Consider the following 17,329-nt stretch of genomic DNA (forward strand, 5'->3'; position numbering starts at 1 on the left):
AGTCTAGGTGACATTACATACCGATGTATATTTGGTTTTTCAAATCACTCTTCATTGGCAACATATTTCACATCATCAAGCTTATGTTTTAACTTATGTCTATATGGACGGGTGTCTTTGGAAAATTGTTTATTGAATGTTAATAAACGTATTTGTATTTTTTTTCAGATCAAAACAATAAACATTTCAATATGTTAAAACGAATATATTTTGGCGAAGCACCAAAAATGAAAGAAAATCTGTCAGTGAATAACAATAGTAAATTCACATCGAAAAAAGGATTTGAAGGATTTATTACCGGTTAGTTTGGACGAAAGAATTCATGAAAATTTATAGTACTTTTTGATAAATTAACCTATTGTAAAATCACAAACTAGGATTGCAAACATGTTAGGATAAATAAAATTATTGAGACAGTACTATCTATTAGTCGTTTGCATTTGGTCAATAGTATGTACATAGAAATTTGTTCACAGAAGTGAAACTGCATATATATAAGTCGATACATCTATGTCGGCTATCCCACGTAAGATCAAAGCGACATAGTGTTTCAGTGTAAACACGACTCATAGTTGGGTAGTTCATATTTTTCGTCTTTTATCATTTAATCATACAGTACGATCCTCATCCGATATCCTCATTATGTTATATGTTACTCTAAACGTTACAAGTACCAGCTTGAATAGGAGAAACATGTTTCAAATCTAGTACATTGTGAACATGTAATTCTAGTTTTAATCGCTGATAAGTTTCCTAAATTTACGTTAATATTTCTTTTGAGTAATCAGTGAGTTTAATTCAAAACTAACTTCAGCTTAATATCTTAGATTCAAAACTGTATACAGTCATATACGTACATTATTGATGCCTTATTAACTACTTCTCTCGGATCCTTAATATTCTTGAATTAGTAATTAAAAATATTTTCCCGTTACTTCACTATATTTCATCTATTCGCTTAGTACAAATATAAGTACTTCATTAACCATGGAACTTACTTTCATAACACAACTTACATATTGAGCCAATCTATGTCTACACTACGCTGGTTTCCATTTATTCATCTATATCATACAAACATGATAAATATGCAAACAAAAATTCCAAAGAGTTTCTTTTGATTAACTTGACTTTATGAATTCAGACGAACATATACAGTTTTAGACATCATTATGTTTCTACCCAAAAAAATTTCCCTAATTGCTGTAGTTAACGATGAATGTTATTTATATCTGTCTACAAGTAAATATATATTTAATCATTTTCATAATGAAAAATAGTTTCCATCAATATTACATGATGTATACGTATAAAAACCTTGCTTAAACAAATCTAAGTCAAATTATTGTTGCATCCATATACAAATAGAAGTAATGTCAGTGTGTAACAAGAATATTTTACTGTCACACAAAAACTAACATGATATTTGATTGTATTGAATATTCTCATCAACAAACTGAAAACAAGTTGAAGGAGGGAATACACTTTTTAATCAATTTTTCATATAGGTTTTTACAGTAATATATAGGTTTTACAATTAGGAGTAAAATCAATATTAAGAACAATCCCGAAACAGGGTGTCGAGACATAGTGAAGTATCAACTGGATGGCTAAATTTCTTCGTCAAACCTGTATCTTTAATATGTTCTATGTATAATTTGTATGGAAATTATTGTTTATGACTTTGAAGTGTTCTAGTTGAATGAGCATGGATCTTAATATGATGCTAGGGAATCATTTGATTTTTACAATGCTTTCTGGACTTAAGTTAGTCTCCCATGCTTATCCATTTGAATCTGTGACTTTTTTATGCACAACAGAAATATATGGGTCAATAAAGCTATTAAATGTCGTCTCAGCGGTTTAAAGGCTAAGGATTCGCTCCTTCTCTAAATTCGTTTTCAAAGTGCTTATTGGTCGATATGCACAAATAAGAAGTCACATACTAGGATGGAATCGCCATCCTGTTATAACACAAATAAGTTTATTTAGTGATATAAAACATATGAAAGTTCTAGAATTTCCACTGAATCTTATTCTGGGAAACATATTAACTTGTAATAACAAAAGCTTTCACCCTGAACATTTTAACTAAAGAATATGCCATAGAAATTCCTAATGTACATTCTTTACGAAATCGTTAATCGCAATTTCACCGTTTGTATATGAACGTCTTTTTTAGTACAACAAATTAGTCTAACTATATCATCATTTCGACAAAAGTGGACCGAAACTTGGGATCTAATTTCTTAAATTTGATTTTTTTTTAAATTTCAGGTTTAAATTTAAACAATATAAACTTGACAGATCTTCTTTATGGAAATATGGTTCCTGGAATATACTTAAAAACTCGAGAGAATATTGAGTTTAATCCAAACTTCAAACCAAATATGAAGAAATTACATGCTCATAGTAAAAGGTACGTTCATATGAATTTCTTAGTTATTTAGTTATTCAATAAAAAGAAACGTGATTCCTCTCTAAATATATATATATATTTATATAACTGTTACTTAATTTAAGCAACGTGAAAATTTAGTTTGACTTAGTTTTAGGCAGTTATCAATTAAATAAATTAAAGGTGGATAGTGAATGCAGGTACATCCAGCTGACAAGTCTCAAATAGGACGAAACGTGTGTCAAACTGGATTCCACTGCTAGCCACTATCCACCTTTGCTTACCATGTTGTGCGTCAAGGCTATATCGAGGCAATACGCTTAGTATGCACATATGCCAATAAGAGACTGATTAGTTGTAGTCCTAGTCATCCATGGGAAGATTCGAACAAATCATACCAAGTGAGTTTAAATAAATTAAAGTTTGAGTTTCCTTTGTAAATACTTATTGTAAATGAACTTAAATCTTAATCACAATTATTACTAAATAAAGCTTTTCACAAACTATGGTTTATTAGTTCATTAATAATTACAAAATTGTGTATTTAGAATGGTTTATCAAAGTGATGTAATCATTAGTTGAAATATTTGAAACTCGTAAATTTAACTATGCCAATATAACGTCTATTGACTATTAGTTGTCAAGTAAATGGAAAAATAAACGGGAATCTGTTGGCTGACAGTGGAAAAAACATCGACAGTCAAATATCTTCATTCGAAAACTAATTGACCAATCATTTATGACAAATGATATTTAATTGGATCTCAATACAAACACAGTTTGAAAATGTTATTCTTAGTCGTTTTAAGTTTGTAAAAGAAACTCACTGGATGAATTATAAGCTGCATTTTTCATGCCGACTTAATTTCTGGTTGAATATATAACAGTGGGGTAAGCAAAGTTTAAAAACATTATGGAAAGTGAGGCATGACTAATGTGTCTATTTTTGGATAAACTAGTTTTGGGACATAAATCGAATGTGGCTCCAGGAATTCGAGACACAAAATGTTAATTCAAATAATCTCAGAGTCGAGCAGAGATAAGACACGTTATGAGGTTGTGAGTAGTGCTGAACAATGATTAAATTCTCTTGGGCTATTTTTATTATTTCATTATCCAATAAAAACTCACGTATTTTTAAATCTAGTAATCTACATGGATTATTAGTTGTCACTTCATGACTAAATATGGAAAAAATGATAATATCTCCATTAAACCAACAAACTAATAAAGAGTTTTGTAAATTAATCTTATTATCTTCTGTATTCTAAAACATGGGTATTTTTAAAACATTACCATGATGTTCAGTTTGTTTCTAATTAGTTGGTTAAAGTTTAAAACATGAAAAACAAATGAACTATCAATGAAGGTTTCTTCAATTCAAACGAAATTATAGAATAAAAGTGACTTTAGTGGAGATAAGCACTTTAATGATCCCTTGGCTACACCACCATCGTGAATATATGTAAATTAATTATTGCTTTACGACTTTTGATCAATCTACCTAAAGTTCAAACCAAATCATCTATGTTTCAATTGGATTATAAAAAGATATTCAACATTTTGCTCTTCGAGATGATTGTTCATGACATTATAATCGCATTTACAAAATACTTCTTACAAATTAAATAAAAGTAAAACCACTTTAGGTGAACGATGATTTCTGATATATACATGAGGTTGACAGTGTGTACTAAACGAAATTTTTCGACCACCTGAATGACGTCATGAATACCATACTTTTGCTTATTGTATATAACATATTAGATTAGTATATTTACTATTTACGGTATTTAAGTTATTGAAGACAAATGATGATATCCATTGGAATCTTCAAACATAACACCGACGGTCTTCCATAAAAGCCAATTTATTTGAAGCTATTAAGAATGACTTGAATATCACTATATTTATATTGATTTATTGTTCATAAAATTATAATTTATTGGTTAATAATACGAGTAACAACTTTTATTCACTGAATTTAATCCTCCCACAGAACTGAACCAGAAGCTAGAAGTCAAAATGAAGCAAACGACATGCAACTTACAGCGGTATGTTGATTAGAATAATTCTTATGGTCCATATTAATCACATTTTTCTAATACTCATTTTGCAAACAGAGTATTATATTACTTATAGGGATGAAGAAATTAAAATTTCTATTACATATCAATTTCACCGCTGTTTGTTTCTAAAAAATTCAACTTTATGTTGATCATAGGCTTTTTTAAACTAGACTAGTTATTCTATTTGTTAAGTCCTCAGGGTTTATATAAGTAAATGAAACTGGCAGTCGCTTGTTTCGTCGAAAAAAATGAGTTCACTTTTTCATTTTCCCAATACATTAGATATGATCTACCGATATTATTTAAAAATAACCCCAGATAAAAGAAAACATTTTTTTAAAAATCCCATACTATTATAAGTGAAAGATGAAGAAACTGATCATGAGTTTTCTGATTCGTTTCAAGTTAATCAAAAAGATATCGTTGGGAAAAATAATAATGCATATATTTTATTTGTTGAATTGGGCACATTTGAATTATTCAAGACAATAGAAATTTAGATATTTAATAAAGAACAAACGGAATGAAACTAGAAGTGAAATCCAAGACATGGGTTTCGTCCTATTAGGAAATTATCAGCTGCATGTGCCTGTATCACAGAGTTGATGTTTACTTTTGAGATAGAACCTATAACTGTTTTGGTTTAAATGGGATCATTTTATCCACCTAGGTGCTTACTTCAAACAGACAGTCAAAATATCAACAACTCGATAAACCTAATCGAGTGGTTTAACTTCGAAGTGATATTTGTCATAGAAATGTCAATACTCAAGTTGTGAATTTGTACTTGTGAATTTGAAGCCCATGGCCAGAAAGAAATGCTCTTCTTATGAAGGTATTAGTCTAGTCCTTGCCACAGCCGTAGATAGAATAAATGGCTTTGTATTATCTGTCCATTTGCATCTGATTTTTGTGATATTGCGACTAATGTTCATGTACAGCTAAGATCATCCACAATTTTAACAAATTGTTAGTAAGACAGGAACTACAAATACCAGTTATTCTAGCTTTTCTAAAATTTATTTCGTTTATCTGTTGTATGAGTACGTTGACGAAGTCTCATAAATATTGTCGCCATCATCTGGTAAGACAGCATTGTATAGATAATGTAATAAAATCATTTGTCTACATTTGCAAGGTCCCCGTTACTAGTAATATACTAACCTGGCCAATGCAATTTATATTTTTTGAACTAAGTCCTGAGTTTTAATATCAAACTTTTGGTATGTATACTTCATCTGTGTTTTCACCTATTTAAAATCGAAAACATACTGGTTTTCTAAACATTTCAGACAGATTATCATGACGGAATTAACGACTATAAAACCCAATCAATTGTTGTGCCAAAAACAGAATGTTTAAGATACGACAGTAGTTATAACTATAAAGAATGCCAACCAGCTGATTTGGATGGTATAATCCAACCATTAATTACATTCAGTGATAATCCTCTAACTATGCGAGCTGCGTAAGTCATTTAATTAAGGTTAAAATTTTGATTTTCATAAATACGAATTCTGAAAAAAATACAAACTTGATATGTTTTATTTTCGAAAAGAGTACTAGTAGGTCTTAATGCAAATTTATTTGAAAACAAAAACAAAATACATGGTATTGCCAGGTACTTTATAGATTTCAGATTATTAGTGTCATAAAGATCAGAGCAGGTCGAAGGGATTAAACATTAATTATCTCTGTTAGATTTTTACACTTGGAAAAACTGAGATTTACTTGTATGTTTTATCAGCAACATTAATAAACCAATGTACACAAAACTTCCAGGCTAAATCGATCATCAGTACAGTTAGTAACATAGCACGGCCAATCAAATCAAAGTCGATAGAATAAAATTCAAAATTAAATATTTCAAGTGTCAAATTACTGCTTTAATGAAAAGCATGATTTTTTGGATTTATGTTGGATTAAAAGAATTTTATTTTAAATTCAGAGAAAATAGAATACAAATACTGTTTGCTAGTTTCACTTATTCTGTGAAAAATTCCAAGTCATTGTTAATTACATCCAAAAACAAAAACTATAAAAATAGAAAACAATCATGTAGCCACTTTTTTGTCATTAATATAGGGTCTGTGATAATCATCAGGCATCCAGACTAAGGTAAGCAATTTTACTACGAGATAGCTACCAAGCCTTCAACTTCAAAGTTCAATCTATGACACAGTCGAACATATGTGAGAAAATATTTACAGAACCTCTCTGATTATGCGATTATAAACTTGTAGCAGTATGAAATCATCTCAGAACTCAGAATGAAATTTCTTTTAAATGAACTTTATTAGGGTTTTGAGGGTTACATACTTATAAACAGTCAAACATTTAGCTAGAATTCGCATATATCGATAACAGCGTCATGGAAAGTGAAGATTTTTCACATTTCATAGATAAAAAAATGTATGCTACAATGAATTATGAGTTTTCCATAATATTTGATGACTTCTTTTCTTTAACTTTATTATACCAGTAAATAAAGGTATATATTATAATATATATGTGCGTAGTATGTTGAAAAAAAGGTTTGACCATTTTTGTTTAGTCTTGATAAACAGGCAATCATTCAGTTAATAATTTGTATACGCATTTATCAATTATAAGGTATTCAGTAAAACTGTAACTAACTTTGACAGATGGGGAAAGATTCATATTTTTTTGTTTAGTTCTGTTAAATTCTATCCAAATTTTACATCACTATTTTCCAGGAATCATATGTTTTTATACTTAACTATTATATACATATATATTCGAATAAATCACATGGAAAAAACGATTCTTGACATTTACCTCTCAGCTTGGTTTCATTTATGTCTGTCTCTATGATTTTTAACTTTTAAGGTTAAATTAAAGAGTGAAATTTATATAATCATCTATGTTAAATGTTAGTTAAAAAAGTTTTGCCTTATCATGAAATTGACACAATTCAATAAAATGAAGTTGATCTTAAAAAAAATTGTATTCTGAATCCTATGAAAATATTATATTTACCAATCAATAGTCACTGATCAATGTTATGTTATAAAAATTGTAGTGCAGCTAGAATTATATTAAACTAAAAGCAAGGATGGATAGTGACTAGCAGTGGAATCCAGGACGCGCATTTCGTCCTATCTGGGACTCGTCAGTCGGATGCACCTGCATCTCAGAGTTGATGATCACTCTGGGACTCGAACCCAGTACCTTTCACTTCAAACGCCATCTAGTTATCCACTCATCTACTGAGTCCTGATAGCCACTATTCATCTTTGATTACAATGCTTGCGAATTATGGATATATCGAGGCAATACACACAGTATGCACATATGCAAATAAGAGACTGACCATTTGCAGTCCTAAACATCAATGGGAAGATGCAAACGAACAATACTAAGTGAATTTATATTAATCTATATTGTGATATGGTCACAGTTTTAAGTGTTCGAACAAAAAGTACATTATACATTTATTTATATGATTGAAGGAAATCAAGCTCTTTGATGTGAAATAGCATCTATATATACATTTGAATTGTAAATGAAAATCATATATTCTTTCATATTTATATGACCTAACAAAGTTACATTGTAGGAGTTTATTAAAATAATACTATCATTAAATTAACTTGGTATTGTTTGCTTGAATCTTCCCAAACAACACTAAGTGAATTTAAACTTCACCCACAAACAAGTGGTTATCAGGATTCAGTAGCTGAGTGGATAACGCGATGGCGTTTGAAGCGAAAGGTACTGGGTTCAAGTCCCAGAGCGATCATCAACTCTGGGATGCTGGTACATCCAGCTGACCTGTCCCAAATAGGACGAAACGCGTGCCATGGATTCCGCTACTAGCCACTATCCATCTTTGCTATCTATCATTGCCTAAATATTTCATTTATTTTCGTGACAAATGGTAATTCCTTTAAAACCTAATACTCAATAAAGATTGTTGTTGTTATTTACATCTTAATTGAAGCCGTTGATGATTATTCCGTTACTTTCAATGAATTACGATTTCGATTCAAACAGAAATTCTGTATAACAAACAGAAATCAAGATAGAATTGCTATAAATATATGAAACTGGGTTAAGAACTATGATGACGTAATTCCTTAATATATGTAACAGATAGAATAAAATGATATTTTGAGTTATTCTAGTCAGTTATTAATTTAAAAAATACAATATAACAAAACTAAAGTACAACTTCTAACGGTTTTTTGTGAACAATTTTAGAAAATAAAGATTAGGATATTGTACTGTGAATGAATTTTGCATATAATATTGCTCACATTCTTTTTCAAGTGAGAATAAAGATATCTGGTGAATGGAATTAGTCTTTAAAGTACTAATGATGAGGACACTTTTTATAATAATAATAATTAATATAATTAGCGTTATTCAGTATTATATTTTTGGTACAATATAGAATTCTCATCACAATCTATTTCAACAAGTTTTCGTTTCCTACTTCTTGGTCGATTCTGACGATAAATATTGAGTGATCATCAATTAGAAGTTAGCAGTCCAGTCAATCGATATCTAAATAATGTACATTATTTTCTTAGCATATTGCCGGTAACCACGATATCACTGATTGAGTCTCTTGTAACTTATACAACGAAAGGTTGTACACTCTTCGGAAATGCATCTGAATAGGTTATGCGAATAAAAGCCATAATGATGTATTAAAACAAGCAAAATTAGATAAGTTATTGAAACATCTAGATGGCAGGAACAGGTATCCCAAATGTTCAAGCAGGCCACCTTTATTTGTAATTTAAAGATATTTCATTTTATGTCGTTTTTCGCTGTTTCAAGAAAAGTAATCTTTCATATAATTATTTTAGTGATAAAAATGAACTTCAACAAGGTTGGAATGCTGATCAAAGTAATAATAATAATAGACAGTCCTCGGCAAGTGATAGCGGCTTTCTTCAAGGTTATTCTAAACTAGATCAATCAACTGTACATCAAGATGAAATGGAACCAATTATAACCAACTGGTTGAATTTCAGTAGTAAAATATCACAAAAACATAAAGAAATAACACCAGCATTGGATAAAATATCTTATGGAAAAAATAATCCTACATTCGATAACATTCTGTACAAAAAATCAAAAAATCCCTTCACTTCATTTGTTGAACGAAATAAAAAATTCCCATTTAATATTGTATTGATTATTGCTGTTTCTGTCAGTGGTATATGCGTATTAATTATTTTAACATGCACTATATATCGTTGTATGCGACGTGATGAGGGCACATACAATGTTGAAGAGAGTACAGCATATACTGGTGAAACAGTAAAAACGACCAATATCGTTGGTGGTAGAGAACATATTATAAGTGATTCATCCATACCACTGATAAGTTTACAACCGGAGTTAATCAAATCTATTACATTCATAAAACCTAATTATGAAACTACTGATGTAGACGACAGATCTCTAATGAAACTCAATTTGGATAATATTATAAATGAATCTAGTTTAGCAAATGATAAAATTTCTGAAAATAATCCAGATGTCATTGTCATTGATAAAACTATTACTAATGTCAACCCCATAACTAACAATGATGATTGCAACAATATTCAAAACACCTATTTTATCGCAGATAATAACAATAAACAGGTTAGAAATACTTATTTAAAAGTGGAGAAAAGAAAGTCAACGATAGATCCCAAAGAATGGTACGTCTGAAACTGTGATTTTTTCTAAACTTTAACTGCAACTGAGCTGCTATTTTTATGCGACGTGTCCTGTTTTACCATTCTAGCTAAACACTTCAATCAATGAACTTCTTTCAAGCAGATTTGATAATGTATCAACATCGAACACCTAATCGATTGTTCGTTTTTCCACTGTCTTCTATCATGTATATTTTTTACTTCAACAGAAGAAAAATCTTACACTCTAACTGTTACTATTGTTAGGGTATTACTATTGATGCAGATAGTTATGTAAATGATTAATTGGTTAAAGAAAACATATTTCATGAGTTGAGATTATAAGCAACATTATTTTTCATCACTATTTGCCAATTTTTCAATTTGACTTCTTTAACTTTTTTTATTATCTCACAATGTACAGCAAAAGGCCAAAATGTGATTGCTACAGCTTTTCTGTATTGTTATGAATTACAAAATTTACTTTCTCTCCTTGTAGATACATAAAAGAAACTAAATAATAAAGAGATATCATTCTATCATTTACTCTTCCATAGGATTTTTACGTTTTACCTTTTATAAAAGATTGGTCTCAGTTTATTACATAAATCAAAGAGAAAGAGGATACAATATTGTAGATTATTGATTGTTCAATCATTCTTTATTTAAATGATACATATTCAATATAAAAGAATCCTTTTTCTACTATACTATAAATAAAATACTTTTATTACAGATTTTATTTTCAGCCTTAATTACCTTCATGTCAATCAAGAATTATTAAATCATATGTATAACTGTTTTGTGATGATTTATTCATTACTATAATTTGTAAATAAATATAAGATCTAATATGTAAATGATATGATTGTTTTGTTCATGAATTAATTCAAATAATCAGAGGGGGTTTTATGGAGATTTTAGTAATTTTATATAGTTGAAATTATGAATCAATTGAAGCTAGACTACTATGGAAAACCTGGAAGCACTGGACGGCCGTTTCATCCTATTATGGGAGTCCTCAACAGTGCTCATCCACGATCCCGCCTCACAAGATTCAAACTCAAGACATTTCAAACTTGCGCGTGAGCGCTCAACCACTAGACCACTGAGCTAGCATCCAACGGTGTTAATATCTAACTCCAACCAATCCACGAGATTGAGAAAGATAGGTCCTTGGTTCGAATCTCGCGAGGCGAGGTCGTGGATGCGAACTGCTTAGGAGTCCAACAATAGAACGAAACGGCCGTCCAGTTCTTCCAGGTTTTTCATGGTGGTCTAGCTTTAATTGACTCATGACTTCAACTATATATAATTGAAATAAAATTGAATATCAAGAGGATATAGTAGCATACTTTCAATTGTGAATGATGATATTGTTAGTTTTCAACTTAGGCTAGCTAATGATTCGGCTGAATATATCTTACTTAGTAGTTATAATAAAGGATAGACATTTAATAATAAACCAATTATGAATAGTAATGAAGGACCTGGATTATTTTACTACTATAATTGTTAGATACAGAAACTAATGAATGAAGGTTGATAAATTGTCTACCATGGAATACAACTAACTATCGGGAGGCTTTATATATATATATATATATATATATATATATCATTCACTTTCCTGAATTGTATAACAATAGGTGATTAGGTACTGTACTAGGTTACTGATTATTTAATGCGTTTGTTACCAGCAACATTGTTAATGTAACTAACATTAACCTTAAAATTAAGTGACGTTTAATATTCTAGGATTTCAGGTAGTATATTTGGGATATTTTAGTATTACAAGTAATACCAAAAACTTTATAGTGATTGTTTAAATATTTCTTTCAGCGTCCTTTGTTGATTGACTTAAATGTGTCATCACTATATGTTTTGTTTGATCTATTAAAGTCAATCATGTTTTATTTGTAGGAGTTTGTGACTCTGAGATACATTTGTTTAAGTTTTCCGAAAACTATTTTGTGAATATCAAATAAAAGAAATTTGAATGAATAACTACAATCGTGATTTGTGTTACATAAATTGCATATTGGCATGTTGCACATTTTGAAGTCATAAAATGAAGTAAACAATCAGCATAGCTCAAAAGTCCAAACTTCTGTGAATCAGCCATAATAAGCCTACAATATTCAAATCAAATTACATAATTATAAACTCATGATGCGCTTCTATGATAAATTTTATGATTACAAGCATTCCCTATGGACCCCTAAAGTTGACTAAGATTCAGACTAATTTTAGATATTTTAGCTTACATACTGAGTGGAAAACGCTGTTTGGTACAATTCGGAAAGCATTGAGAAATGGAAATTATAACAGCCAAGATAATGATATTGCTTTTTGATGTAATATTATTATATCTCAACGTTTCAGAAAAATAATATAAGCAATCTAAATCGATATACATAATCTCCACGAGCTTGTGATTTAACTTGAAAGCTACCTAGAATGTCACATATGTGAAATTTAAGAAAAGCAGTTCAAACTTGGGAAAATAATGTTCATTGATTGATATAGTATGGGAACTCTTTATTCATGTGATTGTTGTATTCTTTCTACATTCTTTGGTACTGGGTTCCTCGACTTATTATATATACTATTAAACTAACTGGGCTATCTAGATATTATCCATCCAAACTATTTTTGTATATTGTCGTTAGGCAATATAGTCATAGGCCATTTGCTTGATAGTATAATCAATTTTGATGCATCACAATCTTTCAAAATATTCATTAACCGTGTAATTTAGAATTTATTATGCTTCACTAACGATACTGATGTAAAAAGAATTCAACCATCCAAATGGACATCTCTAAGATCACTTCGTTTAAGGTACAATAGTTTTAAGAATTGACTAGATAGCACCAGTTTTTTCCACTCCCTTTATTATGAATTATTTTTACTGCTTATCTGAGCTTTTGTCAGTTAATCAATCTTTTTTTAAACAACTTAGTAATCTTTCATTTCTACGACCCTATTTCCATTCTTTATTATTGAGGCCGAAATTTCATAGTACTTATAACCTGAACTACATGTTATGTATATTTTCAACCAACTACAGTCTCATGATAAGTTCTTTTTAAATAAGCTTAATTAGACCTGTTTCCAATAAATTTAAATTCATTGACACGTTATATATTGACATTACCCTGTGATGCAAACTGTATTTACCTGTAAAAAAATGTTTAGACAAAAATTACATATTCTAAATACCAAAGTACAATTCATGGTTCTAATATAATAGACAATGTAACTGTATAACTTCTCAATAAGCACACAAGAAGAAATATACTTCAATATCATAGAATACAGTAAGGATAAATGACTAATAACTTTTGTTAAAGAAACATGCTATGAAATCAACAATATTTATACATAAAAGTTATCTGAACTCAAGGTAATTTGCTGATCCAGTCTATAATGGATTGAGTTTTGAGTATCATTAACTATTCGTTTGCAGGAAATAAAAAAAAGTGAAATTGCCAAGATTAAAAAAGTTATTTTTTGAGAAATTACGGAAACTTAATCAATAATTTGTTGTATGGTACACAGCATCATATGTTAGAGATTTTGCAACCAATGTTATTGCAGGATAGGTGATGGGTTAGTTGGTTTTAACTGATATTTTAATTTGTGTTGTAGTTTGGGCTTCTGGATACGATTGTAGCCTGAACCTTTTATCTTTACATTAGATGAATCTAAGTTGAAGGTTAAAAAACGTAAAAGACTAGATTTATTGTTCATTTCTTCATATCATTATATTTAGCATCACATGTAGAGGTCTATGAATTAAGCATTTCGTTTTTACATTTACAACTTCTCCTATTGGTGGAAATGTCGCCCACTAGGGATCTCCAACCTACCGTATCCTGCCCTCATTTATTTAGTAGTTACGGAATCCTACTAATGGCCTCCATGTCTGCCTCCCATTACTGACACCATGTGTTCAATGCTTTACCTCATTTTCTTATAGTTAAGACTGAAATATGGACTTTGCCTCGTGATTCAGCTTCTTGGTTTCTAAAATGTGTCCTATCCTAATATCCTCGTCAGCAGGTACGTTGTTTCTTCCTTGTCAGAGTACCTCGATATATTCTGAGTTTAGTAAAGCTAATCTATTTAAAAGCTATTTAGAGTGCCTTACTCACTTGTTCCTCTGTTAACGACGTTCAGTTATTGCTTGTTTGTTCAGCTGTCATCGACTGCTGTCTTTTTTCTATTTTGCTCAAATATTTCCCCGACTGCATAAAAAGATACATCCTTTATGGTATTTTTTCTTGATGCCATCTCCTACTAGCTTTTTGAAGCTATTGCTTCCTTAATCTGAAGCGATATCAGCTCCGATCTTTGTTTTTATATCTTCTATTGACTTTATGAATCTTTTTATCAATGGAGTTCTGCTCGGACTGGTTTTCTGTAGTGTGACCTTGTGGAACCCGTGTAGCTACTTGTACGGATTTGTGGGGAAAATAAAGCCACCTATTATCACTTTATCGAAGTCACGTAGGCTGACAAATCTCTTACCATTTTCTTTTGTTTTCTCAGTCCATGTTGTCCAAAGATTTCTTTATATCCAGTATTATCCACTACCACCTTGATCTTCAGATCCCCACCATGATAGTCGTCTATTTTCTCAGGGAGTTCTCTAGAATGAACCGTAGCCTCTATAAAACTAATCTTTGTCATGTTTGCTAATCTTACTAGGGGCTACTTAGTACTCGATGTTTTGATGATCTTTGAGCTATGGAATCTTAAAGGTGATTTTCGTATTCTTTTGGAAACGATCGGTACAACTCCTTGTGTGTTTAGAACATTTTCTTCATCGTGGTCCCAACACAATAATAGCTCTACTGAAGTCAATCTTTTTGTCTAGATTGTAACTAATGCGTCCTACCTATTTTAAATCTAATCAGGTTAAATATTGCCGCTTTTGCAGCAATTTTAATATCCTCTCATCCGGATATTCCACATACGTATATAAGGTATACCTCTGGTTGATAAGACAATTATTGACTAAATGTCATCTTGACTTCCATCATAATATAAAAAAGTTAACTCTTCAGTATATCAGCTTGCAGTAATTGAACTGTTTATTTTATTGAATATGGAATTTTGTTTATTTACTTTACAAATTTTATTTTGTCAACTTTGTATAAATATCACAATATGATTAAAAATAGAAAAATTACAAAAAAACTGGTTGTTCAATGTAGACATGAATGAAAGATAAAGTTTTAATCTCAGGGCTTACCATATTTATTTATTTAATTGAATGTAAATAATACACTATTGCATAGTTCATATATATATAAGATGAAGTATTCAGTCAATCTTATCCCTACAATGTTTTGGATTCATTATGAATATACACAAAGATTCAATATTTTTTTTAATTATCATAACAGACATTTAGTATGAGGAAAAGAAGAAAATAAAAGAGAAGTACAGCCGATTTACCTGGTGCACAAATTAAGCTAAACAAACCTCTCTTAGTAACTGAAATAAACTATACCAAATGCATCGGATTTTTCTTCTTCTTCTTTTTCGCGTCAAGTAATCGCGTAAATAATTCTTTTTTTCTAATTCTTCGATAACCCTATATAACATTACATTTTTTTCAGATAAATGATCTTATATAGTTGTGTCTTCATTTGTTCATACAATGAGGTATAATAATCATTTTACGGAAAGGAAAGAGATCTTTGCTTTGATATAAACCTTTATCTTTTCATATACAAATGATAATTTAGTGTTGACATTTGGTTGAAGCTTCGCTTTTCTTAAAATAGTACTCATCCATGCCGTAAAACTGTACCAAACGTAATGATAGTCGTTCATTAATCTATATTACCTGAAACTATACCTATTCATTCATGTAAAATCTTTCTTCTTCATTCCTATTACATAATATATCCAAATCTATGCGTGTTATCAAAATGTCTTCAGTCATACAAACGTAGAACACTCAATTTTGTGACAATCAAGTACTACTTTTACATACAAGAAATATTAGATTCCGACTGATATTAAGCATGTAGGGCCTTTTCATTTTGGACCAATCACTAGCTCATATAGGCATGCTATGTGTAATTGAGTCCAGTGAGTTAACGAAAACTCATAACTCCACATTCCCGACTTTGTTCGAACGAGCTCAAACACCACCTAGTTGACTGTACGAAATACTAATTTTTGATAAAATATTTAATACATTCGTTTTAATTACGTTAACTATGGATTGTATTAGTTACAAATCAAACTTAACCACACAATAAAAATAATGTTCATGGATAAACTACACACATCTAAACAAGCTATCCATCAACCTGAAATACCCAGACATCAGTCTAATGTGAATCGTGAGTTCTCTTGATAATTTCAGCAACAAACTGAGTTTAAATCGACTACTATTTAGAGAGTCCTTAACCTTTAGATCTCTGTAATGACACTAAATGGTTCAAATTTCTAACTTCAGTCAAATGGCCATATTGTTATATTCTACCCAAATGACACAATTTAATATGCTCACTGAAAAGCAACATGAATATAAAGTCGTTAGTTTTATGTTCATAAGTGAAACCATAAAAACACAGCTTAAATTAAACCAGATGTTTTATTAGTTTACATTACGTACCCATGAAGCATCTGCAACTATTTTTTTCTCTGTTTACGTTGTGACATTTATCATCATACATTATTGTAAAGTAAAATAAATGACATGGGTATTTTACGAAACTGTTTTCCGCAAATAAAGTTTTATACTAGGAACCATAGTGAACTGTCCATCCAGTTTTTTTCTATCTCACAATATACGATACCTTAGAAATATGAATGTCTCATTGTTACTACTATTTATCGCATTTAGTTTTTATATTAAGCATACTATAACTATTCATTGCCTCTAACTTATTACATACATACAATTGAATCAAACAAAATACGACATCATGATGCCTATTTGTTACATTTTTTACATATTCAATGGTTTTACTGAACGTAAAATAGTAAGGATGTTTGTGAATGAGAAAGTTTTTTCTTTGAAACTGATAACTTTACAAAATTTGTCTCTATGTCACATTGCTTTATTTAATGCTTGTTCATGGAATGTATCTAAACAAACCTCATCTTTAAGTAAGCAGAGATGGATAGTGGCTAGCAGTGGAATCCAGGACGCGCGTTTCGTCCTAGCCACT

The 17,329-nt window shown here is 30.2% G+C and overlaps 1 protein-coding gene across 1 annotated transcript in view; it reads left to right on the forward strand.

The window, feature by feature from the left end:
- The window catches only part of Smp_180760 (chondroitin sulfate proteoglycan-related), a gene marked incomplete at both ends in the record, with an annotated part of 53,017 nt that extends 42,856 nt beyond the window's left edge, over positions 1–10,161 (forward strand). The window contains 5 exons of the mRNA XM_018794479.1: positions 169–300; positions 2,278–2,419; positions 4,398–4,452; positions 5,760–5,935; positions 9,306–10,161. Of these exons, the coding sequence (XP_018648888.1) occupies positions 169–300; positions 2,278–2,419; positions 4,398–4,452; positions 5,760–5,935; positions 9,306–10,161 (1,361 nt within the window). The remainder of the gene's footprint in view (positions 1–168; positions 301–2,277; positions 2,420–4,397; positions 4,453–5,759; positions 5,936–9,305) is intronic.
- Between the last annotated feature and the right edge of the window lie 7,168 nt (positions 10,162–17,329).

The sequence above is a fragment of the Schistosoma mansoni genome, chromosome 1, assembly GCF_000237925.1.
Source record: "Schistosoma mansoni strain Puerto Rico chromosome 1, complete genome".
Taxonomy (NCBI): Eukaryota; Metazoa; Platyhelminthes; class Trematoda; order Strigeidida; family Schistosomatidae; genus Schistosoma; species Schistosoma mansoni.